The sequence below is a fragment of the Sorex fumeus genome, unplaced genomic scaffold, assembly GCF_029834395.1.
Source record: "Sorex fumeus unplaced genomic scaffold, SorFum_2.1 ptg000044l, whole genome shotgun sequence".
Lineage (NCBI taxonomy): Eukaryota > Metazoa > Chordata > Mammalia > Eulipotyphla > Soricidae > Sorex > Sorex fumeus.
Genome location: NW_026606101.1, coordinates 58093060 through 58110407, shown reverse-complemented (window position 1 = coordinate 58110407; position 17348 = coordinate 58093060). Strand labels below are relative to the sequence as shown.

The 17348-nt window shown below is 40.9% G+C and overlaps 1 protein-coding gene across 2 annotated transcripts in view; it reads right to left on the bottom strand.

The window, feature by feature from the left end:
- The window catches only part of CCDC50 (coiled-coil domain containing 50), a 75725-nt gene extending 58592 nt beyond the window's left edge, over nt 1-17133 (bottom strand). For both annotated transcript variants that reach the window (XM_056121533.1, XM_056121534.1), the window contains exon 1: nt 16914-17133. In XM_056121533.1, coding sequence (XP_055977508.1) covers nt 16914-16962 — 49 coding nt within the window. In that variant the 5' untranslated portion in view covers nt 16963-17133. The remainder of the gene's footprint in view (nt 1-16913) is intronic.
- Between the last annotated feature and the right edge of the window lie 215 nt (nt 17134-17348).

Genomic DNA, 17348 nt, shown 5'->3' with positions numbered 1-17348 from the left:
CCCCCTTATCTAAGACTAAAATCTAAATTATAAAATAATAAAAATTCTGAATGAAACCATACTACCTACAAAACTAAATGGATCTTCCCACAATGACAAAAATGATACCGTTATCACATTCTTAAAAAAATGTGCACACATTCACACATTCACTTAGCCCTGGTCAATCTGCTCAATAAGCACAAGCTGTCAGCCTTACTTACAAGTTTTCTGGAACGTCTCCCATTAGTAAGGATTCCCCAAAAATGCCCACCACTCAGAGAGAAGGCCAACATTATAAAAAAAATGCAATCTGTTGCTTAAGGTTTTAAGTATTTCATAGTAAGCTGAAGAGACACACAGGAAAGAAGAAGAGCAGACCTAAGAAGAAAAGTGAATTCAAACTAAGTTTGGGAATGGGGATTTGGAAAGGCTGTATTTACATAACATGGACGGAAATTCCAGGCTGAGAGGGTCATGGCTCAATGGACAATAATCTGAGAGGACGACATCAGAGTATTTACTTACAAGGCAACCTAATCAGTACCATCATCAAAAATTCAATGCATACCACCACTGCATTTTCTGGGGCCAGAGAGATAACACCAGGGTTAAGTCACTTGGCCTTCCACACAGCAGAACCCAGTTCAGTTGGTCCCTGACAGTGAACTGCATATGGTCCCAAAGCACTGCCAAGAGACATCCCCGAGGACAGAGCCAGAAATCAGCCCTATGCACAGGAGTCCTCCAAGCCCCAACCCCAAATAAACACAAGATTTTTATGTTTTGTATTCCCAGGTATTTTTTTTCTTTTTAAAAATTGATGTAGCAGATCACAAGGCTGCTTCTCCCGGAAGGGAGCATAACATGAGGCCCCCATAGTCATGCCACTGGACTCCACAACAGGCTGCTTCACTCGGGGCACCCCAGCCCTGGCAGCCGACCTCCACAACCCACCCACCGCACACTCAAGGCCACTCCCTACACGCTCGGGCTGAGCCTCACGTATTAGTGAACATATTCCTGGACCGAACGGTCACTTTCGCGGCCTCCCGATACATCATAAGACACTCCCTACCCATTCTCCATAATTACCACACCATATTTGATGGGGTTCAGAGAGTAGGCAACAAATCATAGAGGTAAATATATATATGCATATATACATATTTTCAGACATATATATATACATATATACACCAAAGCACATATCACTCAAATTTTAACATGTTAGTGATATCCTATAGAATGTCTTAATGGCTCGTGCGAAAATAGGACAATCTTCACACTGTTTCCTATATGAACAATTTTTTGTAAGGATGTTCAACAGTTCTTCATAACAGACAATACAAAATATATTCCTTCGGTTGTGTTTTGGGACAGGATTGGGGTCTTGGGATGGAAACATCCCGAATTTGGTGGTGGGAAAGTGTAATGGTGGTGAGATTGGTGTTTGAATATTAAATGCAATCAAATATTGTGAACTAACTCATAAAATAAAAAAATTTTAAATTGATGTAACATTGGCTTAGAAAATTATGTTTCAGGAGAGCTTTTTCATGCCTCTACAAAATAAACTGACATATTACCCCCTACTACCAAATAAAAATACCTCCACACATTATCTACTGGGACTCCTTTACCTTAAATGACCATCTATATCCCACCCTTTCTGCGAGCCTCATTTCTATGATTCGACTCCAATGGCTAGATTTGGGTTGGCTTTGTCTTCTCTTGCTGTGTGTGTGTGTGCGCGCGCGCGTGTGTGTGTGTGTGTGTGTGTGTGTGTGTGTGTGTGTGTAAGAGAGAGAGAGAGAGAGAGAGAATCATCCAAGATTTGTTAGGTTCCATCCCGGTGTCACATAAGAAATGATTTCATCTTTTCTTATAATTAGTAGTATCCCACTGTATAGGTATGGTTTCTCTCACTCCATCTCTCTCTCTCCCTCCCTCCCTCCCTCTTTTACACACACACACACACACACACATATTTTCTATATCCATTCTTCTGTTGGGAACTTGTGCCACTCCTTAGCTTAGCACTATAAGGACTGCTGGGATGGACAGTATGCATCCATTTTTATGAATCACTGTTTTTGTACTCTATGGATAGGTACTAAAGAAGAATTGCTGAATCAAATGTTAATTTTCTTTTCAATTTTTGGAGAAATAGACTGTTTTCTAGAGAAGCTAGATCAATTTACATTCCCATCTACAGTATATGAGATTACCTTTTTTCTCACAGTCTCATGAGAATTTTTTTTTCAAACAGGCTAGTGTTGCGGGTGAGGTGATAATTCTGTTTTGATTTTCACTAAACAGATAATGAAGAGGATTATTTCACAAACCTGTAATGTTTATGTCTTTTTTTTTCTTTAAATAAAGTGGCCATTCAATTTTCCCTGTTTTCAGATGTGGCTGTCTGTTTTCTTGCTTTTTCAGTTCTTTAATATGTGGGATAGTAGCCCTTTGTCAAAAGAATAGCATGGGTATTATCTCCTATTGGCTACTGAATAAAATAGCTTTTCAATAGTAGGATACTTAAGCTCTTGAGCCTGATGTAATCACATTTATTTTGCTTTTGTCATACTTGTCATGGGAATAAAATCTCAAGAGTCACTGAAGTAATTATGTTGAGTCTATGTCTTCTTCAACATACTTCATGGTTTGGGTTCTAACGAAGAAGTCCTCAATTCATTCTGAGTTAACTTTTGGGGCACATAATCGAGGCTCGTGAACAGGCTGGTCACGGTCACGGTCCTCCCGTTTTTCATCAATTTGCTCGAGCGGGCCCAGTAACATCTCCATTGGAGACTTTGTTGTTACTATGTCTGGCATATCGAATATATCACGGGTAGCTTGCCAGGCTCTGCCGTGCGGGCAAGATACTCTCGGTATCTTGCCGGGCTCTCTGAGAGGGGCGGAGGAATCGAACTCGGGTCGACCATGTGGGCTGTGCGCAAGGCAAACGCCCTACTGCTGTGGTGTGGGTTTTACTTCTTTTAACAAGGTCTAACAGTCTTATACAGGCTGTTTCCTTCTTCTGGCAAATTAATTCTGGGGTACCATTTTTGAAGCAATTATAAATTGCCTAGTTCTTTGATTTCTCTTATATTCATTGTTTGGAATGATGAAAGTAATAACAGATTTTTGTAAACTGATTTTGTAGCCTACAATCTTATTACACTGGTCTGTTGTTTCTAATAGATCTTCATGACATGGTTAGGGTATACTAACATGTCATCTGCAAATAGTGATTTCTACTTCATTTTAAATTCAGATTGTATTTTCTTACTCGATTACTCCAATGAGAATACCTAATACTATGCAAAATAGTGGTAAAACTGAGAATGCTCGTCTTGTATTGAACTTAAGAGGAAAGGTTTTTAGCCCTCTGCTAAATGTTCATGATGTCCAGCTGTGAGTGTCATACATAAATGATGTCCAGCTGTGAGTGTCATACATAAAAGTTATCTTCCTTATAGTTAAGAATAGCCCTGACTTACTGGGCATTATCATAAGAAAACTGAAGCTCTAAATATGAGTATGTTTTGGGTTCTTAGACTAAATCCATTGGAGGAAAATATGGCTAAGCTTGCATACACATCCAAGCATCTTAGACACCAGCCATTTCCCCAGAATTCAATTCAGCTCTAATTTGAGCCTACCTACCCAGAAATCACATTAGATTTCACAGGGTAAGAGCACAATCTCCCAAGATTGTTCTTCACTACAGACACTGGCCCCATGTCTAAGCAGTTAGTTACAAATTCTTCTAACCAACAAACTACATATGGAAAAGAGGTACTACAATCTCCTCCTCAGGTCCAGATTATAGCCTATAATCTGACCAACTGGCTGTAAAACAGAGTTCTCAAGACACCTTCCCTACTTTCTATTAGTCGGTGCCAACTACAGAAAGAACATATGCAGTCTGTTTATTCACTAGGACATGACTCAAGAGCCAAATGGAAAAAACCCACAAGGAATGTGATGGGGAAAAGGCCCATCTTCCATGTCCCTTCCAGGCAAGCTATTCTCCAAAAATCTTCACATGTACAACAACCACAAGTTCATGAAGCCCCTCCATTAATTAAAACATTGGCCAGAAGCAACTCAACCTAGACCATTCCTTGTCCTAATCCAACAGAGCAGGATTGAAAGTTCCAATTCTCCTAGCAGAGTTCTTTCCCTGGCAATCGACCCAGAGGCTTTACAGATATTGGTTTCATTCACATCATAAGAGATACCTTTATCACTCAAAACCCTTTACAAGGATTTGATGAGATGACAGCCAGAAACTATAGGTGAAGGCCATGAATACATTAAATGAACAAAATAAGTATTTCCTATAATAAACCACAATGTCATAGACTTTTCTGAGTCCTTACACCTGAGAGTAAAAAAAGAGGATGTGTCACAGATCTTACAAATTTAGGTTCAAGGTATTTAATTTTACAAATAAGTTAAGCCTGTTGAAATTAATTTTTAAACAAATTTCATTTCACCTATACAAATTAATATAACGCTAAATAGAAACAAAGACTGTAAAATCATTCTAGGAGGTGGACAATTACTGAGAAGATGTCTAGATAATGCAAAGAGCTAGATAATACAAAACTAGCCTCCTAGTCTATAAATATATACCATATTCCAACAAATATAAATAAGAATTAGAAATTCACTTCTCGCCCTTAAATTGTACATTATCTTTTCATCTTTTTGTTCACATTTGGGGTTATATGAGGAGAACCTAGAAATAGGAACTGAAAGAAAACTAAACAACAGAATTTTGATAAACCCCCATATGAAACACTCTTTAATGATTCCTACTATGTTTTACAGAACAAGGTTAATATTTCACTTACTAATCAATTACAAAATTGAAACAACTTCATGATAATCCAAGGAACACAGGTGCCCTTGTAAATTAAATTACGAAAAAAAAAAGGTTTTGTAAGGAGGACCTCACTCAGTTATATATAGAATGTCAGCATTATCTCCTTCTACCTGTATAGCCACCGGTAAATATATAGGTGAGATCATTAAAATCACCGTTTTCACTGATAGAATATCCTGGTTTGTCCTCTAAACCATCTCCATGTCTTTAAGCCTCAGTAGTTATTTGGTTTAGGCAGCCTGTGTGCCACTGTACCAAGTTTCTGGAAATCAGGGTTATTAACAGCCCAGTAAACTGGAGACTATTAACAGCTCCCTCACCATTTTCTAATCCCCCAGTCCATCCCACCCAACATACACAAATAACCAAAAACGATCTTTCAATGATCAGTTCTATCAAGTTTAACCAGGTGGGTGTTTAACTGGGTGGATATAAAAAGAAAAGAGAAATGCTTTGAGGATATAAGTCCAATCTGAAATAATGTCTGACCAATAGAAGCAGCCATGTCAATTTAGAGGCCAGCAATCATGGACAGGATAGGAAACCATCCCTATGCACGGCCAGAAGGTGATTTTAAGTGCCAACATGAAGAGTGAACAGTCATTACCAAAAACAGTTGCTGGCCCAGACTTCAGGGAAAATTCAAGATATGCAGAAAAGGGAACAGGAACCTAAACTGAGTCCCCTACTTTTGCTCTATTTCAGGTTTCCCAACAAGAACATTTTGACAATGTTTGCTAATCCTCGGATATTATTTTTATAGAGCTTCACATTATGAAGAAAAAGATATTTTAAAACATTTGGTGGGAAGTTGCTTCGTACAAATGAGAGGGCGTAATACTTGGAGCAAATCCTGGGCTTCTCTATTAGTCTTTTTTTGTTATTGATGGGAAGGCAATGAAGAGGGAAAAATATCCTTATATGTCGTCTGCACTTTTGCTACAAACACTTAAAAGTCCTGGAGTAAAGTTAATGGAAAGTGACTCAGCCTTTCTGACTCATTACAAAAATAAAAGCCAGAAAAGTACAGCAGAGACTGCTCTGCTTTTTCATCACTCAGGAGCTGCACCAGGCCTGGAAATACACACTATGCTATCTTTAAAAAGTTTAGTGGCAAACCAGCCTAGTTATCAATGCTATGAATTCCAAAAAGTCAATGATACTTCATTCATGTAAATGTCAGTCTGTAGTATATTGTGATCAGAGCAGTAATAAGAAATAAGCTATTAGAGAGACTTTAAACTTTTTTTAATTAAAAATATTGGGTGGTGCAGGGGGTTGGGCCACAGCTAGCTGTGTTCAGAGATGACTCCTGACAGGGCTCAGGGGACCATACAGGACACAGGGGATTGAAGGATCAAACCCAGGCTGGCCACATATAAGACAACCATCCTAGCCCTATACTATCACTGACCCCCAAGAAACTATTTTTTTATTTTAAAAAAAGATAACTGTTTACTTATGCACTTCACTTATGAATACCCCTTACCCGAAACGGGCACATGAAATATTCCTACTTTATGTAAACTTTCTATTTACCTTAACTGTTTTTGAAATTGCTAGAAATTTGTAATATTCTACAAAAGTACATTAGCACTGTAGTTATATATACATATACATATACATACATACATACACACACATATATATGGATATAAATATACATATACATATATACACACATATATAAGTAAAGGCCCTAAAATATATATGGATATAAATATACAGCTTATTTACTTTGGTTTTGGGGCCACCCACGTTGTGCCCAGGGCTTACTCCTGGCTCTGTGCTCAGCAATCATTCCTGGTAGGGAATGGGTATTATATGGGGTGGTAGGGATCAAACTCTTGTCAGCTGCATGCAAGGCAAATACCCTACCTGCTGTACTATCCCTCAGGCCCTACCGAAACAGTTTAAATGCTTCTATGAAAATAAAATACGTGACCTAAGAGCTCAGTCACAATGCTGCCAACAGCTCCACTACAGGGACGTTATAATAACGAATTTGGTAACAAGTCCAAACACTGTCCTCCCGTTGTTCATCGATTTGCTCGAGTGGGTCCAGTAATGTCTCCATTTTGAGACTTCTTGTTACTGTGTTTGGCATACTGAATACTCTCGGTAGCTTGCCAGGCTCTCCGAGAGGAGTGGAGGAATCAAACCCTGCTCGGCCGGGCTGGTTGCGCGCTAGGCAAACGCCCTATTGCTGTGCTATCACTCCAGCCCCTTGGTAACAAGTAAAATAATGTATTTTTTAAGTGTTTTTAATATTTTACCTAAAAAGTCTGAATTTTTTTTTATTTCTATAAAGCACCAGGTAGCAATTTTAAGCTTTTCTGGTCTCTGCCACAAGTCTTCACTTCACCCTTTGGAGCACAAACCGGAAAATGTCAACAAGTGAATCTGGTTATGATCCAAACTTTATACACTATATGTTAATCCCACTTAATTTTCACATGTCATAAATTATCCATCTTTTCTTTTTAGTTCCAATTATTTAAGACGTATTAAAAATGCCACAAAGACAGCTTAAAAGTTCTGTGGGCCCTCAATTTAACCCCAGCATCACGTCCCACCATCCTTCCCCACCACCCCAGCACTAAGGAAGAGGAGTAGGAAAGGAAAGTGGGAAAGTCTCAAAACTACTCTCAGTTCATCTGCTTTGGAAAAACAAGTCCTAGGTGGGTCAGAGTGGTGGTCTATTGACTATCATTTTCAAATCCTTGTGTTGGAGGAACAAACTTCAATTATTAGAGAGGAAATGAAATGCTGCTCTTCACAACAACAGAGAAATGAATTGCCTCTGCAAAACCTCAAACTGGAAGAGGGGAGGATTGTTGCATTCGGGAGGCCACAGTATTCTTAATACATTTTAAATGTCCTTTGTGGGGGCCAGAGACATTTTCAGGTACAGCGGTCAGGGTGTTTGCCTTGCACAGAGTCGATCCGGGTTCAATCCCCGATATCCCATATGGTCCCCCAAGCACCCACGGGCAGGAGTAATTCCTGAGTGCAAATCCAGGAGTAACGCCTGGGTGTGGCCCAAAAAGAAAACAAAAAGTCCTTTGTGTAAACATGAATATAATTTCAGTATAAAAAGTACAGAATCCTGGAGCAGCCTTGAAAAGATACAGCTATCAGGTAGGCTTAGAAATGTTTTTATAGTCAGGTCCCCCCTTATCATTCTAATGTGGTACCAAGGTTCAAAAAAAACCATTGCTATGTGCAAGGTTAAATCCAGAATATGTAAAGATCTGGCAAAAAATCAGGGAAAAAAGTCTGATTTTTAAAAAGAAAAACAAAACCTTAGAATACGCATTTCAACAAGTGATAGATGAATAGCAAGTAAGCACAGAAAGAATGACTGAACTTTATCAGTCATTACAGAAATGCAAATTTAAGCCATGTGGAATAACTATAAAATTGCTGAAATTAATATATTCATCAAAGTAGCACTGTAGCACTGTCCTCCTGTTGTTCATCGATTTGCTCGGGCGGGTCCAGTAATATCTCCACCGTGAAACTTATTACTGTTTTTGATATGCCGTCAAAGTAAAGGTAAAGGTAAAGGCCCTCCCGTTGATCGTCGATTTGCTCGAGCGGGCCCAGTAACGTCTCCATTGGAGACTTTGTTGTTACTGTGTTTGGCATATCGAATACTCTCAGTAGCTTGCCGGGCTCTCCGAGAGGGGCGGAGGAATCGAACTCGGGTCGGCCATGTTGGCCGCGTGTAAGGCGAACGCCCTACCCGCTGTGCTATCGCTCCAGCCCTGCCGTCAAAGTACTTAAAAAAAAGACGGCTGGATGCCGTCAAAGTACTTAAAAAAAATATATGACAATTCAAAGTTTGTGTAAGGATGCAGAGCAACTGAAGTTTATATATTTAATGGTGAAAATGCCACTTTGGGGCGGGGCGGGGGGATGAGTTTAGTAGTTTCTCACAAAATTATACACACCAAACTAATCCAGCAATACCAGCAAAGGATCTTTTTGGTGGGAGGTGAGGGATTGGGCTTGGGGGGTTGTTGCTTTGTTTTGTTTTTTGAGGCTATACCCAGCAGTGCTCAGGTCTTATTTCTCTCTCTGCTCTCAGGGATCACTTCTGGTGGTCTGGGGGACCACACATGGTGCTGGTGATCAAACCCAGGTTGGACATTCGGAGACAAGTGTCCTACAAGCTAACCCAGCTCTCCAGCCCTGCATGTACACACCACACACACCTTAAGCAAATGCTTATGGACACTTTACTTGAAATTACCAAAAGTGTGTGGGGGGGGGGGGAGAACTACAAATATTTTAATTAGTGACCTGATCATCAAACTGCTATGAGACAGCCAAATACTAGAACTGAACAAAGAGATAGATAGATGGATGGATATTTACACACATTATAATCTCATATAGAAATGAGAAAAGATAAATTCAAACAGCTACTTATTGTAAAGTATCATTTTACATGACAGATAATATAAAGGCTATGGGCAGAAAAGGCTTGTGGACAGAAAACAAAAGGCTAGAGGGAACAGGTAAAAAGAAGACAAGTTTGGGCAGGTTATGTAATTGTTCCTTAGCTTCATAATTGTGGGAGTTTTAAGACTAACAGTTATCAAAACAGAACTGCATACTAAAATTTCTACTGAATGTAAGTTATGCCTCAATATATGACTTAAAAAACCTCACTGATATATAAATAAAAGTAGTTATATACTGGTTCTGATTCATTAGAAAGTTTTTACTGTGTTTTTATTTCAATGAATGTTTATCAAATACATGCATACATATATTGATGTACTAATGAAACGATTGCAAAATGTTTCTTTTTAAACCTTCGGAAAGGTATATACAAATGTTTGTGCACTGGTTTTCAAATTCAAAATCTCTGAATAAATGATGTTAATAAGTAATTCCAGGATCCTTCTGAATATAAAAACCTTTGTAGGTCTTACCTAATAGTAGGATATCCTAATTTCATAGAATTATAAGGAATAAAGCATCGGGCACTTTTAAATAGGTCACATTTAGAAATATTAATGGTTTTTCCACTGGCTACTTTTAAACTGCAAATGGACTTATGGTAAATTTGTTTCCCCAACACCTCCACCCCCCCCGACACACATACCCCAAACCTCCACTAAAGGGATAATTCATTTAGCTTATTTAAGCTTTAATATCTATAACTGCTTTCTTCATAATCATTAAAATATATTGCTTTTTGTGAAGAATGCAAAATTCGCTTGTTGCAAAAACCCAATACTCCGGGTAAGAACAGAGGAAAGTTAACAACTTATTTTAATGACTAACTTTGAGTCTATTTTCATAATCGGTTTAATGTTAGTGTCTATGCTTTAAATTATACTCTTCAGGCTGAGTACAGCATAGAAAAGATGCAATTTTAGACAGAAAAAAAACACTAGCGCAAGAGTGTGACCTCCAGTCCTTTGCCCAACAATTCAGTGTGCTGAATGAAAAATATATAAGTTACAGTTTTAATTAAAAAATAAACTTCTTTATTAACTAACATCCATATCCAACATTATACCTTACCAAAAATCTAAAATTACTGTCATTTATAATTTTCAGTAAAAAAGAAATACATAAGGAATGAGTATTATAAATCTCTGGAACAATTCTGAAGAAAGAAAAGGGCCAGAGAAATAGTTCAGAAATAATCAGGGTAACTGCATTACTGAGATCAATGTTGGTTCTATCACAGGTACCACGTGATCTCCAGGGCAAAGAGTCAGGAGTAGTAGCCCCTACTGAATATTGCCAGGCATGGCACAACCACCCCACAAATAAAGAAAAGTAAAGATAAAAGTACTAACAGAAAACAAAAAGAGAAATGGGAATAGGGAGAATGGGGAAAACTGAAGCTCAGGAATACTCTTATTTTTAAACCTTGGACCCTAACGCTAGGCCCTAAGACATCAATGTCCTTCTACTTAGCCCCACTGGTTTGGTACAACTCCCGCCCGCATTCTGCCACTGAGATTTTTTTTTCTACTGAAAATGAAGACATCGGTGGTATTCAATTACCTCTAGTCTAATCCCTTTTTCAAATTATCAATTAATCTGACATTTTCCCACATGGGAGTACCTGTTTAAAAAAATAAGCACTTAATAATGATGAATGTTAAGTATACAAATAATGGCTCCATCTTCTCTGGAAAACATCCTTTAGATATCAGGATTAAAGAAATAGCTGAACTGTATCTTCCCTGAGGTTGGAGGCCTTTTGGGTGCAAATAAGAGTTGGTGGACACAGCAATTCTCATACTCCACATTACTGCCTTTTAAGCACACTGAGCAGCACATCCAGGCCACACAACATTTTTTTTTAAGTGGGGAACCACCTTTTGTAATTGGTGGCACACAGCAAATAAGCAATTTTTTAAAAATATGTATCTAAGATTTCTTCTGGCTTCCAAATACTATAATACTACTTTTTTACTGGATGAAAAGAAAATTATTATTCAAATAAAAAATCAACACCAGAACACAGAATTTCAGAAATGTTTTAACTAAATGTTTTAACTAAATTTTAATGACTAACATAAGACAGACGGATGTGATTTTTTTAAATTGTTTTATGCAGATGTATTTATCTATATTAACTTATACATCCCTATCATATAGGTATATATAAATAACATGCAGTTTATACATTTTTATTATATATGTATACGTTGATTGACTTCCATTTAAAAAGTGAAAAAATGAACACAAGGAAAAAGATTAAAAATAGTTAAAGCTTTAATGTCAACATTGTTTCTGATGCTTCTAGTCAAAGTATTTTCCCTGTCCTTTAAGCACTTGTGCATGGATAGATATAAAATGATACTGAAAACAGACTGCCAAACAGAGACTATCTAAAAAGTATATTCATTTATTCACTCATTCATTATTCCAATTGATGCATATTCTACATCCGTTTGATTCGATCACTCATATACTTGGTGCTTATTTGTGGGTTACGTGGAAGACACGAAGCCAGATGAGAGAAAGAAAGATAAAACACAAGCTTCTCAGCTGATGGAAATCCAGACATGATCTCATTAAACAACAAAACTGCTATAGTAATTTGAAAACACAAGAAAGTAAGTTTGCTCGCTTGCCAGATATACAATTCGCAGATGCTGCCATGTTAACTTGCTACATCAGACACACATTTATGATTCTGAATTGATGTCATTAATTTACTTTGCCACGGGAGTGTCCAGGGCCTAAAATAAATCAATACTTTCTAGCATGTACTTGCAAATGTACAAATCTTTCACCAAAGAAAAAGGATCTGCTTTCAAAATACCTATCTTTACTTCAAGAAATCAGGCACTCCAAGGCACACTGATAAATATGTACACATACATAATTAACCAACTCTGGAGATGGTGACATTTCTCATTTAAAAAACACAATATACAACACCAAGTAAACGTACTTACTACTGGGGCGCGGGGCGGGGGGAGGGGACAGGTAGTTACAGGAGGAGATGGGAGAGTTGAAATATAAGGATTAACTGGCTAATAGTGGGAAACCAATGCCTTAAATATTGGAAGGGGGTCTGGAGTGATAGTACAGCAGGTAGGGCATTTGCCTTTCATGCAAAAAACCACAGTATGATCCCCGGCATCCTATATGGTTCCCCGAACACTGCCAGGAGTAATTTCTGAATGTAGAGCCAGGAGGAACCCTGAGCATTGGAGGGTGTGACCACCCTCCCCACTCAAAAAAAAAAAAAGAAAAAATTGTAAAGGATTGATATATAGTTGGGGATGGGGGGCAGGGAAGAGTTTTGATGTCTAGGTTAATGTGCAGTGACCAAAACCTTATGACAATATGAAACCTTTATTACATGTTAGGAAAGAACAGAAATGACTGAGCAATTTAACTAAGTGATGGTAAGGTATCATAACTAGAGACTGAAAAGAAAAAGGAGGAAGTCTGGCCTTTCAAATATAGATTTGTCAAGTGACTAAAATTACTTGTTCAGGGGACAAGAGAAAGTACAGTGGGTTAGGTATTTGCCTCGCATACAGTTGATCTGACCCCTGGCACCGTCACAATTTATTCCTGAGCACAGAGTCAGGAGTAGGCCTGAGCAGAGACAGGTATGACGCACCTCCTGTTTCCACTAAAAACTGCTCGCCACCTCTGATATAAACTTTCTGAATGACTATTCCTTTGGCTACTATTTGCAAACTGCATATAGTGCAGTTGAGTTATATATCGACTAATTTCTTAAAAGGCTCTGGGAACAATTTCAAATCTGTTTGCACAGAACCTCTAGTTTCAAATAAATAAAGTATTGTTCCTAAACACTGGCAAGAGTATTTCCACTACAAAGATAATATGCAATGTTCCAAATATGCTTTTAAAGCCAAAATAAGGATGTGTGTTGACATCTAGTTCAACTTTAATTCCTTTCACCTACCCATGCACCTACCCATACTTAAATTCCATCCTTTGTTCCCTATTTTAGGCGAGGCATGCCAAAGCAAAAGTATTACCATATTTTCTACAGAAAGATCTATCCAAAAGATGAATCTCTTTGACTGCCATGAAGCCGAGTAAGCATTGAATTTTAATCCAGAAAATAAATTTTTCAAATATTTCCCTCACTCAAATGTCAGCTGTTACTCATGACCTCTCCAGAAATGCGCCCAGCAAAGGCCACAGTGTTCACTACCAGTTCCTAAAAGAAAAACTATGAAAAGGGGCACTCATCAGCTCAATTATTATTCTCAATATCTACTGGGTTTTACCACCAGAAACCCTAACTGCAATTATCTATAAACCTACCGAAGGTACAGACTGAAAAGAAAAGAAAAAAAAAGAGAAAAGGAAGATTTTTATAGAGTGGAATTAAAAAGATCTGTGCCAAACTCTAAAGCAAATTACTAGCAAACTCCCGTTTCAAATTGGAGTATCAATGTTTGTGTGTTTGTAAGTAGTCTCAATGTTTGTGTGTATATTACTCAACTGCAGGTAAGAGCATTCTACTCTTTAATTAGGGTCCAAAGAGGGTCATAATTAAGTGTTATATTAGAGAGAGAAACACTTCATTAATCTTGAATGTTGCCCAGATCAAAATTAACACCACTGTTGGGATGTTCCTGATACAGCATTTACTTTGAGAGTCTTGGATCTATAAAAGTCAGATACTTACAAAGATAATATAATAGTTACAAAGAATTTCTGATCACCTTCAAAATTAATAAACATCTAATTCCAACTTCATTAAAAAGTCACATTAAATTTCCAGTCATATGTAAATACATCAATTGTGAAAAGTGAAACTATTAAACTCCAGAGATCAGGAAAGAAAATTCTTGCTTTTTTAGATGGAAAGTATTTGCTTAATCCTTAAGAGTATGCTAGAAGGCCTAGATATTACAGCAGGTAAGATACCTACGGGCTGGAGCGATAGCACAGCAGTAGGGCATTTGCCTTGCGCACAGCCAGCCCGGTCGAGCGGGGTTCGATTCTTCCGCCCCTCTCAGAGAGCCTGGCAAGCTACCGAGAGTATCTTGCCCACACAGCAAAACCTGGCAAGCTACCGTGATGTATTCAATATGCCAAACACAGTAACAAGAAGTCTCGAAAAAAATGGAGACGTTACTGGGCCCGCTTAAGCAAATCGATGAACAACCGGAGGACAGTAGGATACTTACAGGCTATATAGCCCTATATAGCCCCAGGACTGATCCCTGAGCATAGAGCCAGGAGTAAGCTCTGAGCATAGTCAGGCATGGACCAGAATGTAATTCCCCCCGCCCCTCAAAAAAATATATTCTAGGGGCTGGAGTGATAGCACAGCGGGTAGGGCATTTGCCTTGCATACAGCCAACTTGGGTTCAAGTCCCAGTATCCAATATTGACCCCCAGCACCACTAGAAGTAATTCCTGAGTGCCTGAGTGCATGAGTGCATGAGCCAGGAGCAACCCCTGTGTGCATCGCCAGGTGTGACCCAAAAAGCAAAAAAAAAAAAAAAAAAAAAAAAAAAATATATATATATATATATATATATATATATAGCACTGTACCACTGTCATCCGGTTGTTCATCGATTTGCTCCAGCGGGCCCAGTAACATCTCCATTGTGAGACTTTTTGTTACTGTGTTTGGCGGCATATCAAATATGTTAAGGGTAGCTTGCCAGGCTTTGCCATGCCGAAGAGATACTCTCGTAGCTTGCCAGGCTCTCTGAGAGGGGCGGAAGAATTGAACCTGGGCCGACCGGGCCTGCCGTGGGTAAGGCAAATGCCCTACCCGCTGTGCTAATGCTCCAACCGAAAAAAAAATATATATATGTGTGTGTGTGTGTGTGTGTATATATATATATATATGTGTGTGTGTGTATATATATATATATATATATATATATATTCTAGAACACTAATGTCTTGGTCAGAAACCAGAACAGCAAAAAACGAATTTCAAACACGTCTAGAAAAAATGAACTTCAAGTTTATTCCAGGTCACTAGCAGATATAGGGCACTGGGTAACATGGTGGTGCTATATGATTAATGCTTTGCAGGGTAAGGTTTTGTTTAAACTGTGATTCTCCTCCTACTAATTACCCACCCTCTGGAGCAAACTAGACAACACCTAAGGATCCCTTTGGCCCTGGACACATACATGCCATACTCACAAGGCCAAGGGCAACCAATCCCAAAGACAAGAACTTTAAAAGTGTAGCTCTGCCCTTCCTGTTATTGCCCGGGTCCCCCAGACAGTGCTTGTGCAATCTACGTTTGCACGGGGGAATGCCAGAATCATCACCAAAGTCAGACCTGGGACTGAAGGGTCGAAAAATAACAGTGCCATTAAAAAAAAAAAAAACACCTCAAGTCGAGGTTCTAAAATACCCTTCCCGAGCAACTGAACAGGCCTGGCACCTTTACTAAGAACTGAGGTCTGTCTTGTAGCCTTGGAACTCTGGAAAGGCAGCTTTCTGCAGATTGTTGGTGGGGTAATGCCTGAGCACTCACAAAGACCACTGGAGTCTAATCAAACTGGTGATGAAACAAGGCGTTCTACGAAAGCAAAGATCCGTATATTCAATTCCACATTCCCAAGACAGTTGAGACCACAAAGGCCAGCTCCAAACAAATGACACCCCGCCGCCGCCGCCACCACACACACCGAGCCAGCCGCTGCAAGCACTGGACAGCACTTGAGAGACCAAGGAACCACCAAAGATCACCATAAAGGTTACAGCGGGGAAACCAGCATCCAGCTCACAAATCACGGCTAGACCCCTGGGGGTGCCGGGAAGGGGGAGATTAGCCAAACCTGGCAGGGCAGGGGAAGTCAAGGGCTCCTGGCTTTATTTGCAAACCACGCCAGTCCCAACCTATCCTTACTTCCCTGGCCATGCAATCCGGGGAACCCTTTTAGCTCAAGGTCGCTGGTCAGTCCCTGTCTGCTTTTCTTTTTAAATTTTATTTCCATTTTATTTTTGGTTTAAAGAAAGGCAAAAAAAAAAAAAAAAAAGGCTTCCAGCTGTGGCCCGAAGCCGCGCCAGGCAATGCCAGGACTTAACTTTCAAGCCTTCAAGGAGGAGGGGAAAAAAAGTCAGCCCCAGCCAGCCAGAGGCAGGACAAGGAAAAGTCCAGAGGGGATGGGGGAGGGTGGGGGGCGGGAGAGTCAAGTTTCAAAACAACCGGGAACCGGGGGGTCAACCCCTCCCCCAGCCCCAGCTCCTCGGGTCAGCGCGGCCCGGGCCCGGGTTTTCTAAGGGCACAGCTGCACGGCTGCACCCTGGGCCCCGCGTTCCGGGGGCTGCGGCGGCGGGTGCTGCCCCAGGACCCCCGTCTCCTTCCAGAGGCGGCAAGGGAGGGGGGATGAAAAATGCAAAGCCCCGAGCTCCAACCTGCGGGGGGGCTCGCCCCAGCCCCCAGCTTCCTCGAGCGCCCTTCCAGCCCCGGCCCCCCTCCTCACCTCCCCAAGCCTGGACGCGGGCCCGGGGCCGAGGGGTGTCCCCAGCCGGCTCTCACGCCCACCCCACCCCACCCCCGCGACCCTCTTACCTTCCTTGACGCCGGGCAGCTTGGACTGATCGATGCCGACTTCTGCCATGTCGGCCGGGGATCCGGGCTGCCGCCCCCCACCCACCTCGCCGCGGGAGCGCGGCCCCGCACGCAGCGGCAGGTCCCGGACGCGGCGCCCGGCGACAAAGGCCGCGGGGCCACCTGCTCCCCGACGCCCCCCGGGCCGGCGCGAGAGCGGAGCGGCGGAGGCCGGAAATGGCCCCGGGCCGGCCGCTACGGAGGGAGAGAGGAGCCAGAAAGCGGGCGGGGACGCCCGGGGGAGGGGAGGGGAGGGGAGTGGTGGGGAGGGGAGGGGAGCGCCGGGGCTGCGGCCGCCGCGGCGAGTGGCTGGCTCGCCGCTCCTTTGTGCCGAGTGACGCGCCCCGGAGCTACCCCCGCACCCACCCCAGCCCACCCCCGAGCCCGGTTTCCCTC